Source organism: Sander vitreus, chromosome 18 (assembly GCF_031162955.1).
Source record: "Sander vitreus isolate 19-12246 chromosome 18, sanVit1, whole genome shotgun sequence".
In the NCBI taxonomy this organism is placed as follows: Eukaryota; Metazoa; Chordata; class Actinopteri; order Perciformes; family Percidae; genus Sander; species Sander vitreus.
Genome location: NC_135872.1, coordinates 14,248,521 through 14,264,537, shown reverse-complemented (window position 1 = coordinate 14,264,537; position 16,017 = coordinate 14,248,521). Strand labels below are relative to the sequence as shown.

Here is a 16,017-nt window from a genome sequence, read left to right as displayed (position 1 = left end):
ACATAGTGTCTCTTGATCCTTGCAGGATAAGATCTTGCCTGGAGCAGTCTTGACTGCGGCTAGGAACCCAGCCAGAACTCCTGCAGCACGTAGAGAGAGAGAGAGAGAACTGACCTAAGTGATGGAAGATAAAAAACACACAGGGTCGCCTAACACAAACAGTTAACAGGCTTTCCTCTTGCTGAACACGTTCTGTTCTAGCATTTTCAATTTGTAGGTGTAGATGCACTGATGGATGTGCTGTTGCAACATACAGTGATTACGGTCATTATTGTCAATTATTTTAACAATGGGACTACATTCTGTGGTCGGAAAAGAAATTGCAGGTCTTGACTTCTGAGATTATTTCTTTTTTTCATTTTTTTCCCCGTGAGTGCAACAATTCCTTGTAATTGACCGTTTGACCTGGTCATGTTTTACTCTATAAAAACAAATAAAAAGCTTTTATATGTACTGCTGCTTAACTGTAGGTTCTTCCAGTAAAATTGCTCTGTATACATGAAGAACAAAATAACCAAAAACAATAAGTTTTTCCGTGTCATTCTTTCTGTGACACACGCAGCAGTTCTAAGAAAAAGCAACAGTAGTCAGAACATAACCTTGTTGTAGTTGGTGTGATCAGTGTTGTTTCAGGTGCTCTAGCTCTTTGGTTTCCTCCTGTTTGTCCAGTCCTCTGGTGCATTCACATTGACCTAGGCTCTGCAGGTGTCTTTATATCTGTCCCTTTAGCTCTCAGTCTGTTAGGTTTTCTTTGTTTTGATTGATAGTTATCTATTATTTCCACCCCTCCTTCCCTGTGCACAGTCTCTGCTGCGGTGCCATCCAGCGGGAATTGGTCGCCACACTGCTCTCAACATCCCCGCGTCTGTTTCAGAGGAGGCCAGATCTCTGCTGGAGCAGGTGAGAGTCATGACTCTCAAATAGATTTTCCCCACCTATAAAGATGCTGTCTAAAAAGATTGAAGAAGCATGAACATGACGCCACTGTCAGTGTTTTTTTCTAAAGGGGGATGAGGGAGTGAGGAAGTAATAATGTGTTCATTTTTCTGTAAATCAAAGTTACTAATCTCTCACTGGCTGGTACACAAAGATAAATTAGTTTATAAAAATGTGTGTATGTGATATTTAAAATACCCAGTTTTTGGCAGGTCTTTCCCATAAGTATGCATAATAATTTCCTACAGCAGCACTAGTGGTTTGTTTGTATTAAATACAGTAGAACAAGAACTGGGTTAGCATTACCTGCTTCAGTGCCCATTTAAACTGTACCTTCATTGACAGAACATGCAGGTAAAAGGCACCACAGTACTGAAAACACTCTCAGATAGGTGAGTGATCTCTAGACATGACAGCAGTGAGATCAAATCCCTAAAGATATTGCGAAAATGAAAACCAGACCTCACTATAACTACTTTAAATGATTAGGAATGTAATGGATGTATTTTTTTCTGACAGATTAGAACAGATAAACACACATCCTAGACTGAGTGGACATTATCCTTAATAACCAAGCTTGCACCATGCTAATATCTTAAAGCTAATTGCAAATCCTCAACACTGGTAATCTTTAAATGTATATTAATATGGTTAGCATGGATTTATCGCTGCTTAACGTGACACAGATTTGCCATGAACCCAGTTTGGTTTGTGCTGTGAAGGAGTGGACATGCAGACACTTGTACTGAATTAAAAGGTTGGTCTCTGTCTTGTCCTGCAGTTGCTCCAGTACAACCCAATGGAGAGACTGGGGGCAGGTGTGGGAGGCGTGGATGATATCAAATCCCACCCTTTCTTTGCCAGAGTGGACTGGCTCAAATAGACGCTGTGCATTGTGGGACTGCGGAAACCAGAGCTGAATGCTGGGAGACTGTCTGTCCTGAATGAATCCCTTTCAGACTGGACACACAAATAGATATACAGTAAATATGCATTTCTGCACACATCACCCATTTTTTGGCCATTGAGTCTCTCTTTTTTGCCACAAAGCAGTATTACCTTCCTTGTAAATTGGTCATTTCTTTATCTCATAGAGGGTTTACTGTGTAACCTTTTGGTGCAGGGAATACGTAACAACGTGTGGTGCAATAATTTATACAGTAAGTGCTGGTACTGAGTGACGATCCACTACAACATTGTTGCTTTTACATAACTCATACAGTAGCTGTATGCCAAAATGAGTGAGAGTTTTTTTTTTTTTTTTTTTTTGGAGGACATTTTTGGTCTTTTCACTGCATTTATTAAGTTGTATGTAACCCATTTAAACTGACGCAGACTTAGGTCAGCTTTCCTGAAGACACGTGCAATACACTGAGTTTGTTGCCACGTATAACATTTTTAATCATTCCTCACTGAGTCCCTTTATATTAGCTGGAAGTGAGACGGGTTGAGCTTCTTATGTTGCTCTGATATAGAAACGGATATATCTCATTTCCTAAAACACTTTTTTGCCAACCAGCACCCATATACAATAAAAGAGAGACACTATAGAAGGTGAATAAACAAAATATTTTTAGATAGGAGATGGTTTTGTTGTTGAGTGAAGTATTTAGTTGTATGAGGATTGAATTATTTAATAGATTATAGCTAAAAAAAAAAAAAGGGGCCTTCTCCCTCCATGAGCAGTGAGTGTGTTTCATTCAAGAAAGAAAGAAAGAGAGAAGAATGGAGGGCTTGAACCACACATTTGAAACCAGCCCTTTTACAGATAGTTGTTTTTATGAATAACAGAGGAAACTCTCTGTACTGTACAGCACTGCATTTTTTGCATGGAAGAATATGATTTATGTAATATATGTAATACTGTGATAAATCTACTGAACAATAAATATTGTACGTCTTAAAAATATACCTTTTTAAAGGATGTTGTGCTGAGTGAACAGTACACCCAGATCTCAAAGCCTTGATTATGTCCAACTTTTCAATCACTCACTGCCTCATCAATCAGATCCTTTTTATTTGATTGTGTTTAATTTCTGACACACATCTGCTAACTTGCCACACAGATCTTAATACTGATTTAATAATATCTATAATGGTATAATGGTTTACAATGATAATATCTATATGGTAAACATTACCATGGTTACATTACATGCCATATATCACTTCCTGTATAAACAGATGAGACTTTTGAGAATTATTGTAGCATATACAGTATATCAAACACATTGTAATATCAAACGCATTGTAATACATTTCTCTAACAATACACAGATAATCACTCCACTGTAGATGCTGCACTCTGTTGTACTCCACTGCGGTATGATACATGTTAACTGACAGATACTGTGCATATTCCACCTATTAACCCTTTTTATCAGACATAAACATCACAGTAAGATCGGATTTGTTTTTTCAGTTTTCTATTGAATGCTCACTCTTGTCTGTGCTGTATGTCTGTACTGGGCTGTCAGTGCACTCTGGATAACAATAAACATACCTGGATAAGAACATCTAGTGATTATGTGTAAGGAGCTGGGAGTGTGTTGTGTTTGTTCTGAGGCTACAGCCCCTGTTATCAGCAGGACCGATGATACTCCTAGAAAGCCGCTGTCACTCCTGCTGAGTGTCACCGTGACGGTAATATGAGCCAGCACAGAGGCATCCATACACACACACACACACACACACACAGCATGGTGAACCCAAAGCACTCATTGATACACATGGGCCCTCTTTGGGTGCAGTTATGGTATGACCAGCTTTAAGTCTTGATTATTTGAAAATCTGTTTGGGAAATGTGACAAATAAGTACAGTATGTACTTAGTGCAGTTGAAAAGGTTTCATCTAAAAATGTGAATTGAACTTAAAGGATAGATGAACTCTGGTTTCTTAAACATGTAAAAAATGAATCCGATTACTTCTTTGTGGATCAATACGATCACGTAACATTATTTTCTTCCTAATAGTCTCTTAAAAATCACACTCTTGAAACAAACTGAACATGAACTTGTTCCTCTATTACCTGAAATTCACACACACACACACACACAGGTCGGGGGAGTTGTTAGCATTGTCAGGGTGTATCCCCTTGTGTCAGCCTCACTGCCACAGGGTCAAGAGTATGGGATGATTAGTGCTTGTCATAGGACCTGTCTCTCATTACACACACACTCAGGGCGAGAGGTTCACTTCAGCTCAGAGAAGAAACCTGTCAATCTTACTCCGCGTAGATGTGAGATGTGCCTTCAATGTGTTCACAATCCCTCCAAGTGTATTTTATGCTGCTTTACGTGAAGTTTTTCCATTAATGGTTCAAATTGATCTGATATAGACTTAAATATAATCATATCATACAAACCTAAAATTTATGTTGTATAAAATGGTTCAGCACAACATACCATTGTAATATCTCAAACTCTCAAAACTGACTTTTATTTGCAGTGCTGTAAAGCAAATACATTTTTAGTAAGTACTGCACTTGATTACAGTTTTGTGGTACTTCTACTTTACTTGAGTATTTTCCTTTTGTGGTATGATCATCTCACCTCACACTCTGCCAGTAAGTCTTTAAATCTAGCTTCACCTTGCCCAGAATACTACTTACGCATTAATGCACCAGTATTAATGATGTAATGTAGTATATCACTTGCCTGGGTACTCATCTGCAAAACGAGTACTTCTACTTTTGATACTTTTTGCTGATACTAATTCTGTAGTTTTACAGTTGGATTATGAATAAATGACTTGTAATGAAGTATATTTACATTTTTGTACCCACCACTGTCTATTTGGCTCCACACACAGACAAAGAACCAAGGTGCATGTGTTTTATGTGTGTGTGTCTTTGTGTGTGTACAAAGCCACAGGGAAGGATCCGTCTGGTCAGAGGCAAGATTAAGAGGACACGCCAAGGACTCCCGGGATGCAATACAGGCCAGAGCCCTGAAAGCGTCACCCAGGCCTGCAAGGCTGAATTGACCCCTGAACCACTTCTGCAACTTCCTGGACCTCCCTCTCTCTCTATCTTTGTCGTCTTTTCCCACCTCTCTCTCTCTCTTCAAATGTGCCTCCCTCAACCCTCACACACATCGCTTTCACACTGAGGCACCAGCAAGCGGGCAGCAGCCAAATGGCCTGCCCTCTGCTTCATATTGCTGTTGGTCAGGTTTTGTTTTTGCCTTTGACGGTTTGACTTTCGTTAACAAAGCCCAAGAGAACTCCTATAGCCCAGGGATGGACCCACATAAACTCACACACGCACTTGCGCCAAGCTGAAGAGTTACGCTCTGAGACCCCGGGCATCTTCTCCAGCTTCTGTCAGAGCCATGATGTCATTATGAAGAGACACAATGCCTCTTCATTATCTCCCCCCCCCCCCTACACATACACACACACACACACATATCCTTACCACTGTACAGACAGATGCACACATGCAAGCTACATGGTCAAAAGCATTAGGAGCAGCACATGGTAAAGCACAGGTGAACAGCTCTGTGAAACAGGTAAAGGTGTAAACAAAATCTTCAGTGGATGATCGGTTGATTGCTACCTATTGTATATTATAAGATGTTTTGTCTTGAAATCTTTGGGACAATATTGGGACCTGCATATTGCACTTTTCTTACGTTTTGTTTAAAAAAAAATAACATTCAAAAAATACATTTTGTGAGCTCTTTGCCCATTGCATCTACTTTAAATAGTGGTTAATGTGGTATTGTAGTTTAACAAGCAGGCCAGCTGGTGTCCAGTGTCCTCCTTAGGGTATGGATCATGACCAAACAATATTGTGAACAGAAGAAGAGCAGAGCCATGAAAAAAATCCAACCACCACCCACAGCATAAATGTGTCTTTTCAAAATATATCATAACACCTACTGACGTGTGTGTGTAAGGAAAAGAGTCTGATATATCCAATTATGCAAATCATATTCCTGCTTAGTATCTTCAGGTCCTTTGAATAAGATTCAATATACTGCATATCTTCGCAAACGTTGTCTGCTCCAGATAGAAAAAAACCTAATTAAATCTCCTCTTGGTCTGCCTTTAATTAACTTCTGTAATACTACTTGTCACTGCCCTCGTGCCTTGGGCTGTCTCACGCCTTAATCTGATCAGATAGTACAAAGCAGCTCTGCCTCTTACCTCAGCTCCTCCACTAGACTGAACAGAAATGAAGCTCTGCAATACTAGTGATGAGGTAACTGGGCAAGACATCTCATGTGCAGTCACAGAATCAGTGTCTGTAAACACACACCACAAAATGAACCACAAGTTGGCCTTAAGGGTTTAGGGATCTTACAAACAGGTCATTGACCTGCAGTGTGCTGGTGCACCACACTCCCTCCATTTGCAGAGGACCTTCATTAGCTGCATGGCTTCATACTGTGATGCTCTGCTTTGCTGCCTCATGACAATATAACAGAATCACTGAGAGAGAAACACAGGCCTGTGAGGTCATATGAAGCCACCCTAAAGATTGCATGGTTAAATATGACCTTTGACCCTTAAATAAAAGTAAAGCACTTTACAAAAAGGTGAGGTGTTTATTAGTCTGTTTATTTTCCCTAAAATCACTTCGTCTTGATCTTTATTGAATACCTGAAAGAAGAAAAAAATTAAATCAAACGGAATGGCAATTAAGATTCAAATTCGACTGAAATGATATTAGTAAACATTGAAATAAATGAGTTTTATTTGTTTTATGGAATATAGTTAGTGGTGTTTGTATATATAGTTTTATTGTATGGGTATTTATTTCCTGTTTGAGTATTCAGCGTTGGTTGACTGGCAAGTGTGGAAGTAACGAATTACATTTAATCTCCCTAATGTAACAACATCGTTTATTGTGTACTCACGTTACAGCGGTGTGGAACGTAAATTGGAGAGAGGAGTTTCCGGGGCGCGTCTGTTATGTTGGGAGTAGCCCCAAAGCGTATGATGTGTTATCTAAAAGTTAATTCAATAAAAACAATGGTTCTTGTTTGCGCATATCATAATTGTAAAATAATAATAATAATAATAATAATAATAATAATAATAATAATAATAATGTCGAGCTACACTTCATAGACATTACCTTTGGATAGGGACAGGCTAAAGTTATGTTACAGCTGCAAATGGATCCTATAGTCCATACAATGGATGTATAATAAAGTCCATACACTGCGCCCAGTAACCATTTTGACCGGATGAAAACTGCCAGCTAAAGATGAGAAGAAATCCCACATCAAAGAAAATGTTCTTAAAGAAAAATGCTGCACCAAGAGTGGAGAGCTGCAGACACAGCGGAGGTAAGCTAATGCTATTAGCTAAAGTTACTGCGTTGACCTGGCATCGGTAAATTAGCTACACACGAAAGCACGGCAGAATAATCTTTCCATAATGTTGTCAGACACTTAATAACAATCTGAGTCCGTCAGTGGCAAAAACAAGCACTTTTAACGGACGGACATTGACAGTGTGTAATTGCTCCATGGGATTACATTGCAGTGGTTTTGCAACTACCAGCTGCAGCGCTCTCACCCTGGGCCAATATATATATATAAAAAAAAAGTTCTTCCTATTAGTGGACACAAGTCCATGGGAAAATAGGTTCCAGGTTGAAAAATACTGAATGTATTACTTTAGTACTTTACTACAAGAACAGGTGCATTCTGGGTATAGCTAAGTAATGCTAAATGCTCATTATGAATCCTCCAGGTGACTTCTGCTTCACTGAGAAACTTTTACCTTCAGTGAGGTGTTTGTGCACTGTTTGTGACAATAATTCCTGATGTGACTGCAGAGGCTCATTCAGTTTATAATGTTTGAAATCTTAAAGGAGCGCAGTGGGAGCAGAGAGGCTGAGTGGACTGGTAATACTGGGACAGAGAGGCTGAGTGGACTGGTTACATTATGCTTTAAAAGCGAACAAGCAGGTAAGTTAAACCTGGAGCAGATTGAGGACTTCACGGTGGTGCTCAAGACTGCCCAAATACCTTCAAACAGGTGAGTAACAAACATGGTACATGGTTCTTACTCTCCAGAGGAGACTGTCAACGTTGCTAGGCAATGTAGCGTTGTGTGCAAAAACTGTGCAGCTCTCTTTTTGCTTTAATATGTCTGTGTGCTTGTGGCTGCAGCTGCTTTGGAGTTTATATTGTTTATACATGTCCATGTTGTCTGCCTTGGTGATGCTTTATTCTGCCGCTATAAGTCATGACAGGTTATTTGTTTTGTGTAGATTGTTGCACCAGCTGTGGTGTCCCCTTGTTATATGTTGGTCATTATTGTTTAATTGTCTGAGTTTTTTCTTGTTAAATCTAATGGGGCTATAGTGAGGAAGGTGGTTGTATATTTATATTTGATAGTCAGTTGTACGCTCAGGCTGCAAACTGCCAATACTTACAGTACAGATCCATTTGTCCGACACGACTGAAGCGTTTGGATTGGACTGATTGGACGAACGCATGACGTGGGTCTGGCTGCTCGAGAATTTCAACAGAGTGTCATGGCGGCGCGTTGACGAAAATAGTTCACTGAAACGTGTTTCTGAAAACATGTTAAGCGTGAAGTAGGCCATGCAGTTGCTGAATCTGTCTTCATTTCAGATCGACAGAGGTTAGTTTGAAAGATTTTTGTCTACTTCTACTGGATAGTCGCGTCGCGTTCAACATATTCATTTGCATAAAGATGGGCATCGGCCAGCTTTTGACGCACAGCATTTTTTCAAATGCAGCGCTGCCTTCCCGGAATGCTTTGCATGCACGTTGAAGTCGCTTGACGTCACCTATAGGAATAGAGTGGAGCACGGCGCGACAGAAGGGTCGCACGGTCAAATGGATCTGTACCGATAGGCCTAGTATCATTGGTTTGGACATAATGGCTCTGTGGTGTGATATGTATTAGTTGACATATTAATGCACTATATTGATAGGTCTATCATATAGCATCATCATCATATACAGCTTTTGTTTACCCCCCCTCTTTCCCTTTTTAAAAATGTAACGTAGTAACATTTACTCAGAGTACATTTTAACTGACCTACTTCACTTTTATCTAAATACGTTTTTTAAACTATTAACAATTCTGTAAAGTAACAGTACAAATTCCTGTCTTTTTGATTAGGATGGTTGCACTGTATTGTCCATGTTTTTATGGACGAATAAATTGAACCTTGATTGATTGTGTATGGAAAGGACACTACAAAACGTGTTAGACTGCATGGAACCATTATATTAAGTTCATCCAGATCATTGGGACAGGAGTTTTGCAAGATCTCCACCGTGCATCGGTGACACCTGTTTAAGACAAAGTAACCCATATTGAAAAAGGCCATGGTGTGCTTCCATATAATACCATAGCATATTCTGTGTTTTTTGTTCTAATTGTGGTTTCATGGTTAGAAACCTGTAACTTCAGCTCTCTTGTTGCTTGACCAACATACATTTTTGAACATGTTTATTTGTGGTTGTTTTGAATGATGCTTGTTCAATTGTATGCTCTTAAACACAGTTAATGAGAACCGTTTCAAGGGAAAAAGAGAAAGAGGGAGAGAGAGAGAGACTAAGTGCAGCTTAAATGCCTGCTAACCCTGAGAGATGTTTCAACTCCCTTCAAGTCAAATTACCCAAGGTGCCTTGCTGCATTAAGCGTCCTCTGTATACCTCGATTCAAAGTGCCAGTTATTTTTCTTCCTCTGAGCGTTGTTCTACCTCACCTTTCCCGCCACATTGGATTTAGGGGTCTCTTTATATAACCCACATGCCTGCATGTGAGTCATGATACAAAAGGCTCAGATGGTAAAGGAGTCCCAACCGGTGCCAAAAAGACGTGTCACTAGTAATACCTCCCCCCCAGACCTGAGGTGTCTCCTTTCGTTGTGCTGTGGGCCTCTGTGATCTGTGTGGAAGGGCGGTGTGCCAGGGCCCAGGCATGCCGTTAGCAGCTCACTAACATAGCATTAGCTCCACGGTCATCTCAGTGGGCCTGTGCTGTCTCAACTGTTTCCTCACGCTCGGCTACACACACCTTCTGTGGCTCCACACCGCTTGTTAGCTGCAGACCCCCTCTGTCATAAGACCACCCTCCCCTACTCCCCCTCCCCCTGACTGTATCTACTTCTAGGCCTTTATCCTCCCTCCCTCTTTTTCTCCCCTCTCACTCCCTTCATCCACTCTGAGGCTTGAAGAGGCCTCAGCAGGGGCTCCTGTTATTGCCACACACACACACACACACACACACACACACACACACACACACACACACACACACACACACACACACACACACAAAAACATACACACATGTAGAAACATCTCACGGTTGCAGCTCAGGGGCAAAGGCATTTGACTATCCCGCTAAGAAAAGAGAGATAAGGAAAATAACAGAGAGAGAGTGCCATCAGATCACTTTCTCCTCTCCTTGTGTTTGGGGTTGTGTGGTTGCCGTGGGCGACCTGGAGGGGAATGGGATGCTTGTTAAGGAAACGTTCCTGGGAATGCAGCTTGAACGCCGTGGGAGCTAGAATCTACCCGCTAATCTGTCTGTTCCTCCGAGGCCCAAGTCTTCTTGGCGATGAGACACACTCTGTTACCACACACACACACACACACACACACACACACACACACACACACACACACACACACACACACACACACACACACACGCACAAACACACAGCCTTTACAGTTGCAGTCCCAGCCAGACGACATCTCACTCACCCTCAGGGGAGAGAGCAAAGGAAGAGGTTCAGAGGGAGAGGGGGCTAGGGAAAAAGGGGCAGCAGATTAGGGGGGTAGATGACATCTCACACATCCTGACAGGGGGGCATTAGACGGAAACGACGTGAGGATGGAGGCGTGTAAGGGAGGTGGAAAAGAGAAAGGATAGGGCCAGATGAGATTAAGGAAATAATGGAAAGAGGGAACCAGCTGGAAGTGTAACTTTGATGTGGCAGGGGAGGTGGAGAAGCTGTAGGACCAAAGTGAGGGTGAGAGGAGACAAGAGCTAGTTTTGGGAAGCAATAAGCAGAGGCCACAGAGTTAGCTGGACTGCATGATATCATATCATGAGGGTGAAGTGGGTGAGAGGGGGTAAAAGGGTGGGGTTAGCGAGGTGTAGAGCAGTGTTCTTGAGGGAGTGTGAAGGATCCTTGGAGTCCTGGTACCTTATGGCATGGCCTGCAGTCAAACAGATGCTGCAGGCCATGCCAGCCTTGAGCAGGGCACAGATGAGACCATTTAGAAGCAAAGGAGGGACGTGCCTTGTCTTACCGAGCAGTGTGTGTGTGTGTGTGTGTGTGTGTGTGTGTGTGTGTGTGTGTGTGTGTGTGTGTGTCTGTGTGTGTGTGTCTGTGTGTGGACCTGTCTCTCAAAGAAAAGAGAGCGTGAGTTGTTTGTTGAAGATATGCTAATGCAGTCAGTTGTCTTCAGTTGATTTTCAGGCCATGATGACCCGGCAGTCGGCAGCTGGTGTTAAAACCGGTTACTGGAGCCACATTCAATTTACTCATCTGACACATATCTTCTATTTTGGACGAAAAGGACACAGCAGAGGGGAAAAAAGTGTTGACAATTTTTTTTTATTATTATATTGTTGAACATACAGAACAGACAAACATAATTGAACAAGAACAAAAACCACCCCCCACCCTCTGCGGTCTCAAGGAAAACAAAAACAAACAAATAAGCAAAAACAGAAATCACACCTTGCCTAGTCACTCTCCTCTAATTCTTGTGATGCTGAGGTCATTAGGACTGATACTTGTGCTGCTGCATTTTTCCATAGGTCTATAGTCGATGACTTGGCTTTGTTAATCCTTGCTGTAGAGAGCTCAAGCATAACTATGTCTAGAAAATACGCCAACCACTGTTTTATACAAAGCGAGTGGGGGGGAGCCAGCGTTGAGCTATCATTTTCTTGGTTGCGGTTGAGCCGGCTAGCCAAACTTTCTTCTGTCTTCCAAGCAGGTGTAATTTAGAGTCGTCATTAAGTAACAAAACAAACCGGGTCAGTAGGAATTCGACATCCTATCACATCAGATATTATTGATGTTGTTTTATTCCAGAACTCATGCACCTGTTCACACTCCCAGACCATGTGCAGGAAAGTTCCAGTGACAACTTTTTTTAATGACAATTTTACACATTTTAATATTCGCTTACTAGACATGTGGAGTACAAACCAAACTGTGGAAACATTTAGGTCTTCTGTTGCTGTAGAAGTGTTTTGTCAAGTCTAAGAAAAAATTAGCCTGATCAATAATTGTTTTGTTTCACTTTGTTCATTTGGCCTGACATTGTGTTGATGGTAGCTGAACATTTTATCCATCTTAATTGAGTCTACATTTGATATACTACATTTCTAGAGTTTTCATGTATGCATGTCACACAAAAAAAGGAAAAGGGACATGAAAATGTGAGGTAGCAATGGCCATTGGTGTTAACAATGGATAGATTTCATTACATCTAACTCTAAACAGCCATTCCTCCTCTCTTTCCATTCCTATCTCTCTACACAAATCACACCTGCATGTTTAAGGATGGTAGAAAGGATAGAAAAAACCCCTCTGTACCTTAACTTGAGAATCTATGCCTCTGTTTTGGAAAACTACTGACTCTAGTGGGTTGAAGCATGTGCAAGTGGAAGAAGAGCAGCACCAAATCTCTCCTCGCTGTCTATTCTCTCTCCTCCATCTCTATTTTTTCAAGTGTAAGTGATCATATCCTCCCTTTTTCTACCTCTCACTGGCTTGAGTGATTTGCTAAGGCGGTGTGTTCATGTGTATGTACGTGTGTATGTGTGTGCGTCTCACATTAGCCTTTTTCCATTAAAGCAATTTTGCCACCCATTGTATTCCTAAAGAGGACCTGGGAAGTCACTAATGGTGCCTTGCGTCCACACTTGCGCGCTCGCACACACACCCGCTGCTACATGCGCTCAGCAGAACATCTCTCAGCGCGTGCTATCATCACCTGTCGCCTGATTGCTGTAAAACACACACATTAGCATAGAATGAGACACATTATCACTCCTGATTATGGGACGCTAAGAGGTTTCACAGAAAAAAAAAGACCTCGCACCTTTTCTCCACAATGCCTGCTGCTAGTGAGATAAATGCATGTTGTCCAACATCTCTTACGCTACCGAAACAGCCTGAAGACTCTGCTGATGGATTTAATGGCCTCTTGTTGTCCATGCTCATAACTGCTCAGAATTGTCACGTCAATAGAAAAATTTTAAATTCAGATGGCACTATGATCCGGCTGCCACCATCAAAACATGTACTTTGTATGTTTCCTGCGGCTGGTGGGGATTTCAACAGGTTATTACTTATTTTAGTGGGATCAAATCTAAGTAGGAATAGAGCAGAAACACACACACACACACACACACACACACACACACACACACACACACACACACACACACACACACCCCACGTCTGCCATGAGAGAGGTGACGGTCTATGGTTAGCAGGTGGCCTTCTCTTCCCTGTCTTGATGAGTACAGGAAGTGTCAACCGTGTACAGCGGAGGCACAGGACACTTGTTGAAGCCAAAGGTCACCCCTCTCTTCTCTTTGCACTGTTATCTTAAGTCTGGGGTCCCTGATGAGGTCTCATTACTTTTGAATGGCCTCACCCATTTCAGGGGTGGAGGAGGAACAGGAGGAAAGGGGGAAAATGCTGTCATTGATGAGTTTTTACTATTTTCTTTTGCCTTTCTGGGCTTTTTCACCAACATCCTGGAAACGGAGGAAGGCCATGTCTGGATCCCTATATAGCCTGGCAGGGTCACAGTGTGATGGGTGGAAGAGACTTTAGGCTACGATGGGAATTCCCCTCCGTTTGGGTTCAGTTCATGGCGTGTTGTGAGAACTGTCGACTTTAACGGCTGACAAAAGCTTTATGTTCTCTGGAGAAAGTCCACTTTCTGGCGTGAACTCAATCATTCTACAAAAGTGAAAGTACAATGATTTTTTTTATTTTAAGTTAAAGGAATAAATTGTCATTTTAGAAAATATGTTTTTCACGCAGAGAGTTAGATGAAAAGATGGCTATCACTCTCATATCTGTCTGATTAATTAAATGCTACAACCAGCAGCCAGTTATCTTAGCTTAGCATAAAGACTGGAAACAGCTAGCCTTGCTCTTTCCAGAGGTAGAAAGCTTTCAACTATCAGCATATCTAAAGCTCATCAGTTAACAAGTTTAATCTGTTTGTTTAATCTGTACAAAAACACTAAAGTCTAAAAATGATAAGTTTGGTTTTACCAGGGGTTATGTGCACAGTAGCTGTTTTTCTGTGCTATCAGTCTTTTTGCTAAACTAATCTAACTGCCTGCTGTTTCCAGCTTCCTATTTAACGAAGAGACATGAGAGTAGAACCGAACTTCTCATCTAACTCTTGGAAAGTATTCCTTTTGAGGTTGAAAAAAACTTTACCTTTGCAGGGATCCCATTTTTTGGAGAGTAATTTGAGTTTTCTGAGTTGAACGTACTGTTAAAAGTGACTTTTTAAAATCCACAGAGAAAGTGAAAGAGTGTGAGTTCAGATTTCCTTGGCACTTAGTAGCTTCATTTGCCCACCTGTCACCCCGCACACACAGACACACAGAGGTGTGTGTGATAATGACATAATTGTCCCAGAGCACACAGCCATGCAAATAGGGAAGATGGCTTGTGTTGCCATCCGTAGGTCTCTGCCATCTATTTCCATTATTCTAATGCACTGCTACTGATGACCTGCTCTCACACAATTAACACACAGAGAGAGAGAGAGAGAGAGAGAGAGAGAGAGAGAGAGAGAGAGAGAGAGAGAGAGAGAGAGAGAGAGAGAGAGAGAGAGAGAGAGATGCCCTCATCTTTATACCGTGATCTCCTGGCTTTTTTTCATACGAGCTGTAACATATGTTAACTTTTCGTTTTGTTTGACTTTTGTCATCTCTTCATCCATTTTCTGGATGCAGAGTTGGAGTTTAGAATTAAAGGTGGTAATATTCCTCACTTTTTGTACATACTTATACCATTCTCTCCATATTCTTTTCTGTCTCTTCTTGTCCCCTTATTGTGTGTGTGTGTGTGTGTGTGTGTGTGTGTGTGTGTGTGTGTGTGTGTGTGTGTGATATCTTGGGAGAATGGGCTGTTGATTCTGGTCGGTTCCTTGGCTCCCCGTCTCATGGTCTTGGCCCAGGTCTGATCCCTGCGATTGGATTGTAGGGCTTTTGTGGTCGCTGATGGGACAGAATTAAGCCAAGTGGCACACACTGAGCACGCTTCATGGCGGGCAGATGGACGGAAAGTGAAAGAGCTGTGATTTCTCATTGTGTCTCGTCGTCTTTTGGGGTGTGTGTGATACCCCCAGAGCACATCCTCCATCCAAGAGTTCTATTCTTCAATCAGTGGCCACCGCTTCCTGGGTCCAGAGACACGCCTCTCCAAGATTTCATCTCTGTATCAGACCACAACTGGGTTGTAAGCAGCTTAGAGAAGAATAATGCAGGGCAAGATATAGCAGCTCAGTCTTTGTTGAGGCTCTGTCAAAAGTGTGAAATACCCTGAGCTTTTAAAAATATAATTTGAATAGAGTAATGGAATATTCCTGATGTTTCACCCTCAACGTTTTTTTTTTATGAGATACATTTGCAGCTGTGCTTATCATTAAACACATTTTTTGTTAGAGCATGATGCACAGCGGATAATTCTAAAATATAATGTTACTTAAATGAAGTCTCTGGATCAGTGCACTTGCAGTTGTGTCCAGCTGTTGACAATGAGCTTGTATGCTCAAGAGATTTGGAAAGTAAACAGATGCCCAAAATGTCTGTTTGAACATATTTTAAAACCGATTAAAAAGATCTAAAGGGGTTAAATGACTGAGGCGGTAAAAGTTCCCACAGATCATATTTAACCTCTTACCTTTGGAGCCACCCCCTGTGCCCAACCCCTAAAGCTTAGCCTCAATGGGATTTACACCATGACCAGTGTGTGTAATAGTTATTTGACCCACTGCTTTTCTGTGCATACATATGTGAGTGTGTTTTGGTGAATGTGCCGATTACAGCAGATTACTTACACCCATGTAAAA

General features: G+C 41.5%; 1 protein-coding gene across 1 annotated transcript in view; it reads left to right on the top strand.

Moving 5' to 3' along the window:
• The window catches only part of rps6kc1 (ribosomal protein S6 kinase polypeptide 1), a 29,328-nt gene extending 25,855 nt beyond the window's left edge, over positions 1-3,473 (top strand). Inside the window, exons 15-16 of the mRNA XM_078274314.1 lie at positions 805-900; positions 1,718-3,473. Of these exons, the coding sequence (XP_078130440.1) occupies positions 805-900; positions 1,718-1,819 (198 nt within the window). The 3' untranslated portion in view covers positions 1,820-3,473. The remainder of the gene's footprint in view (positions 1-804; positions 901-1,717) is intronic.
• Positions 3,474-16,017: the final 12,544 nt, after the last annotated feature.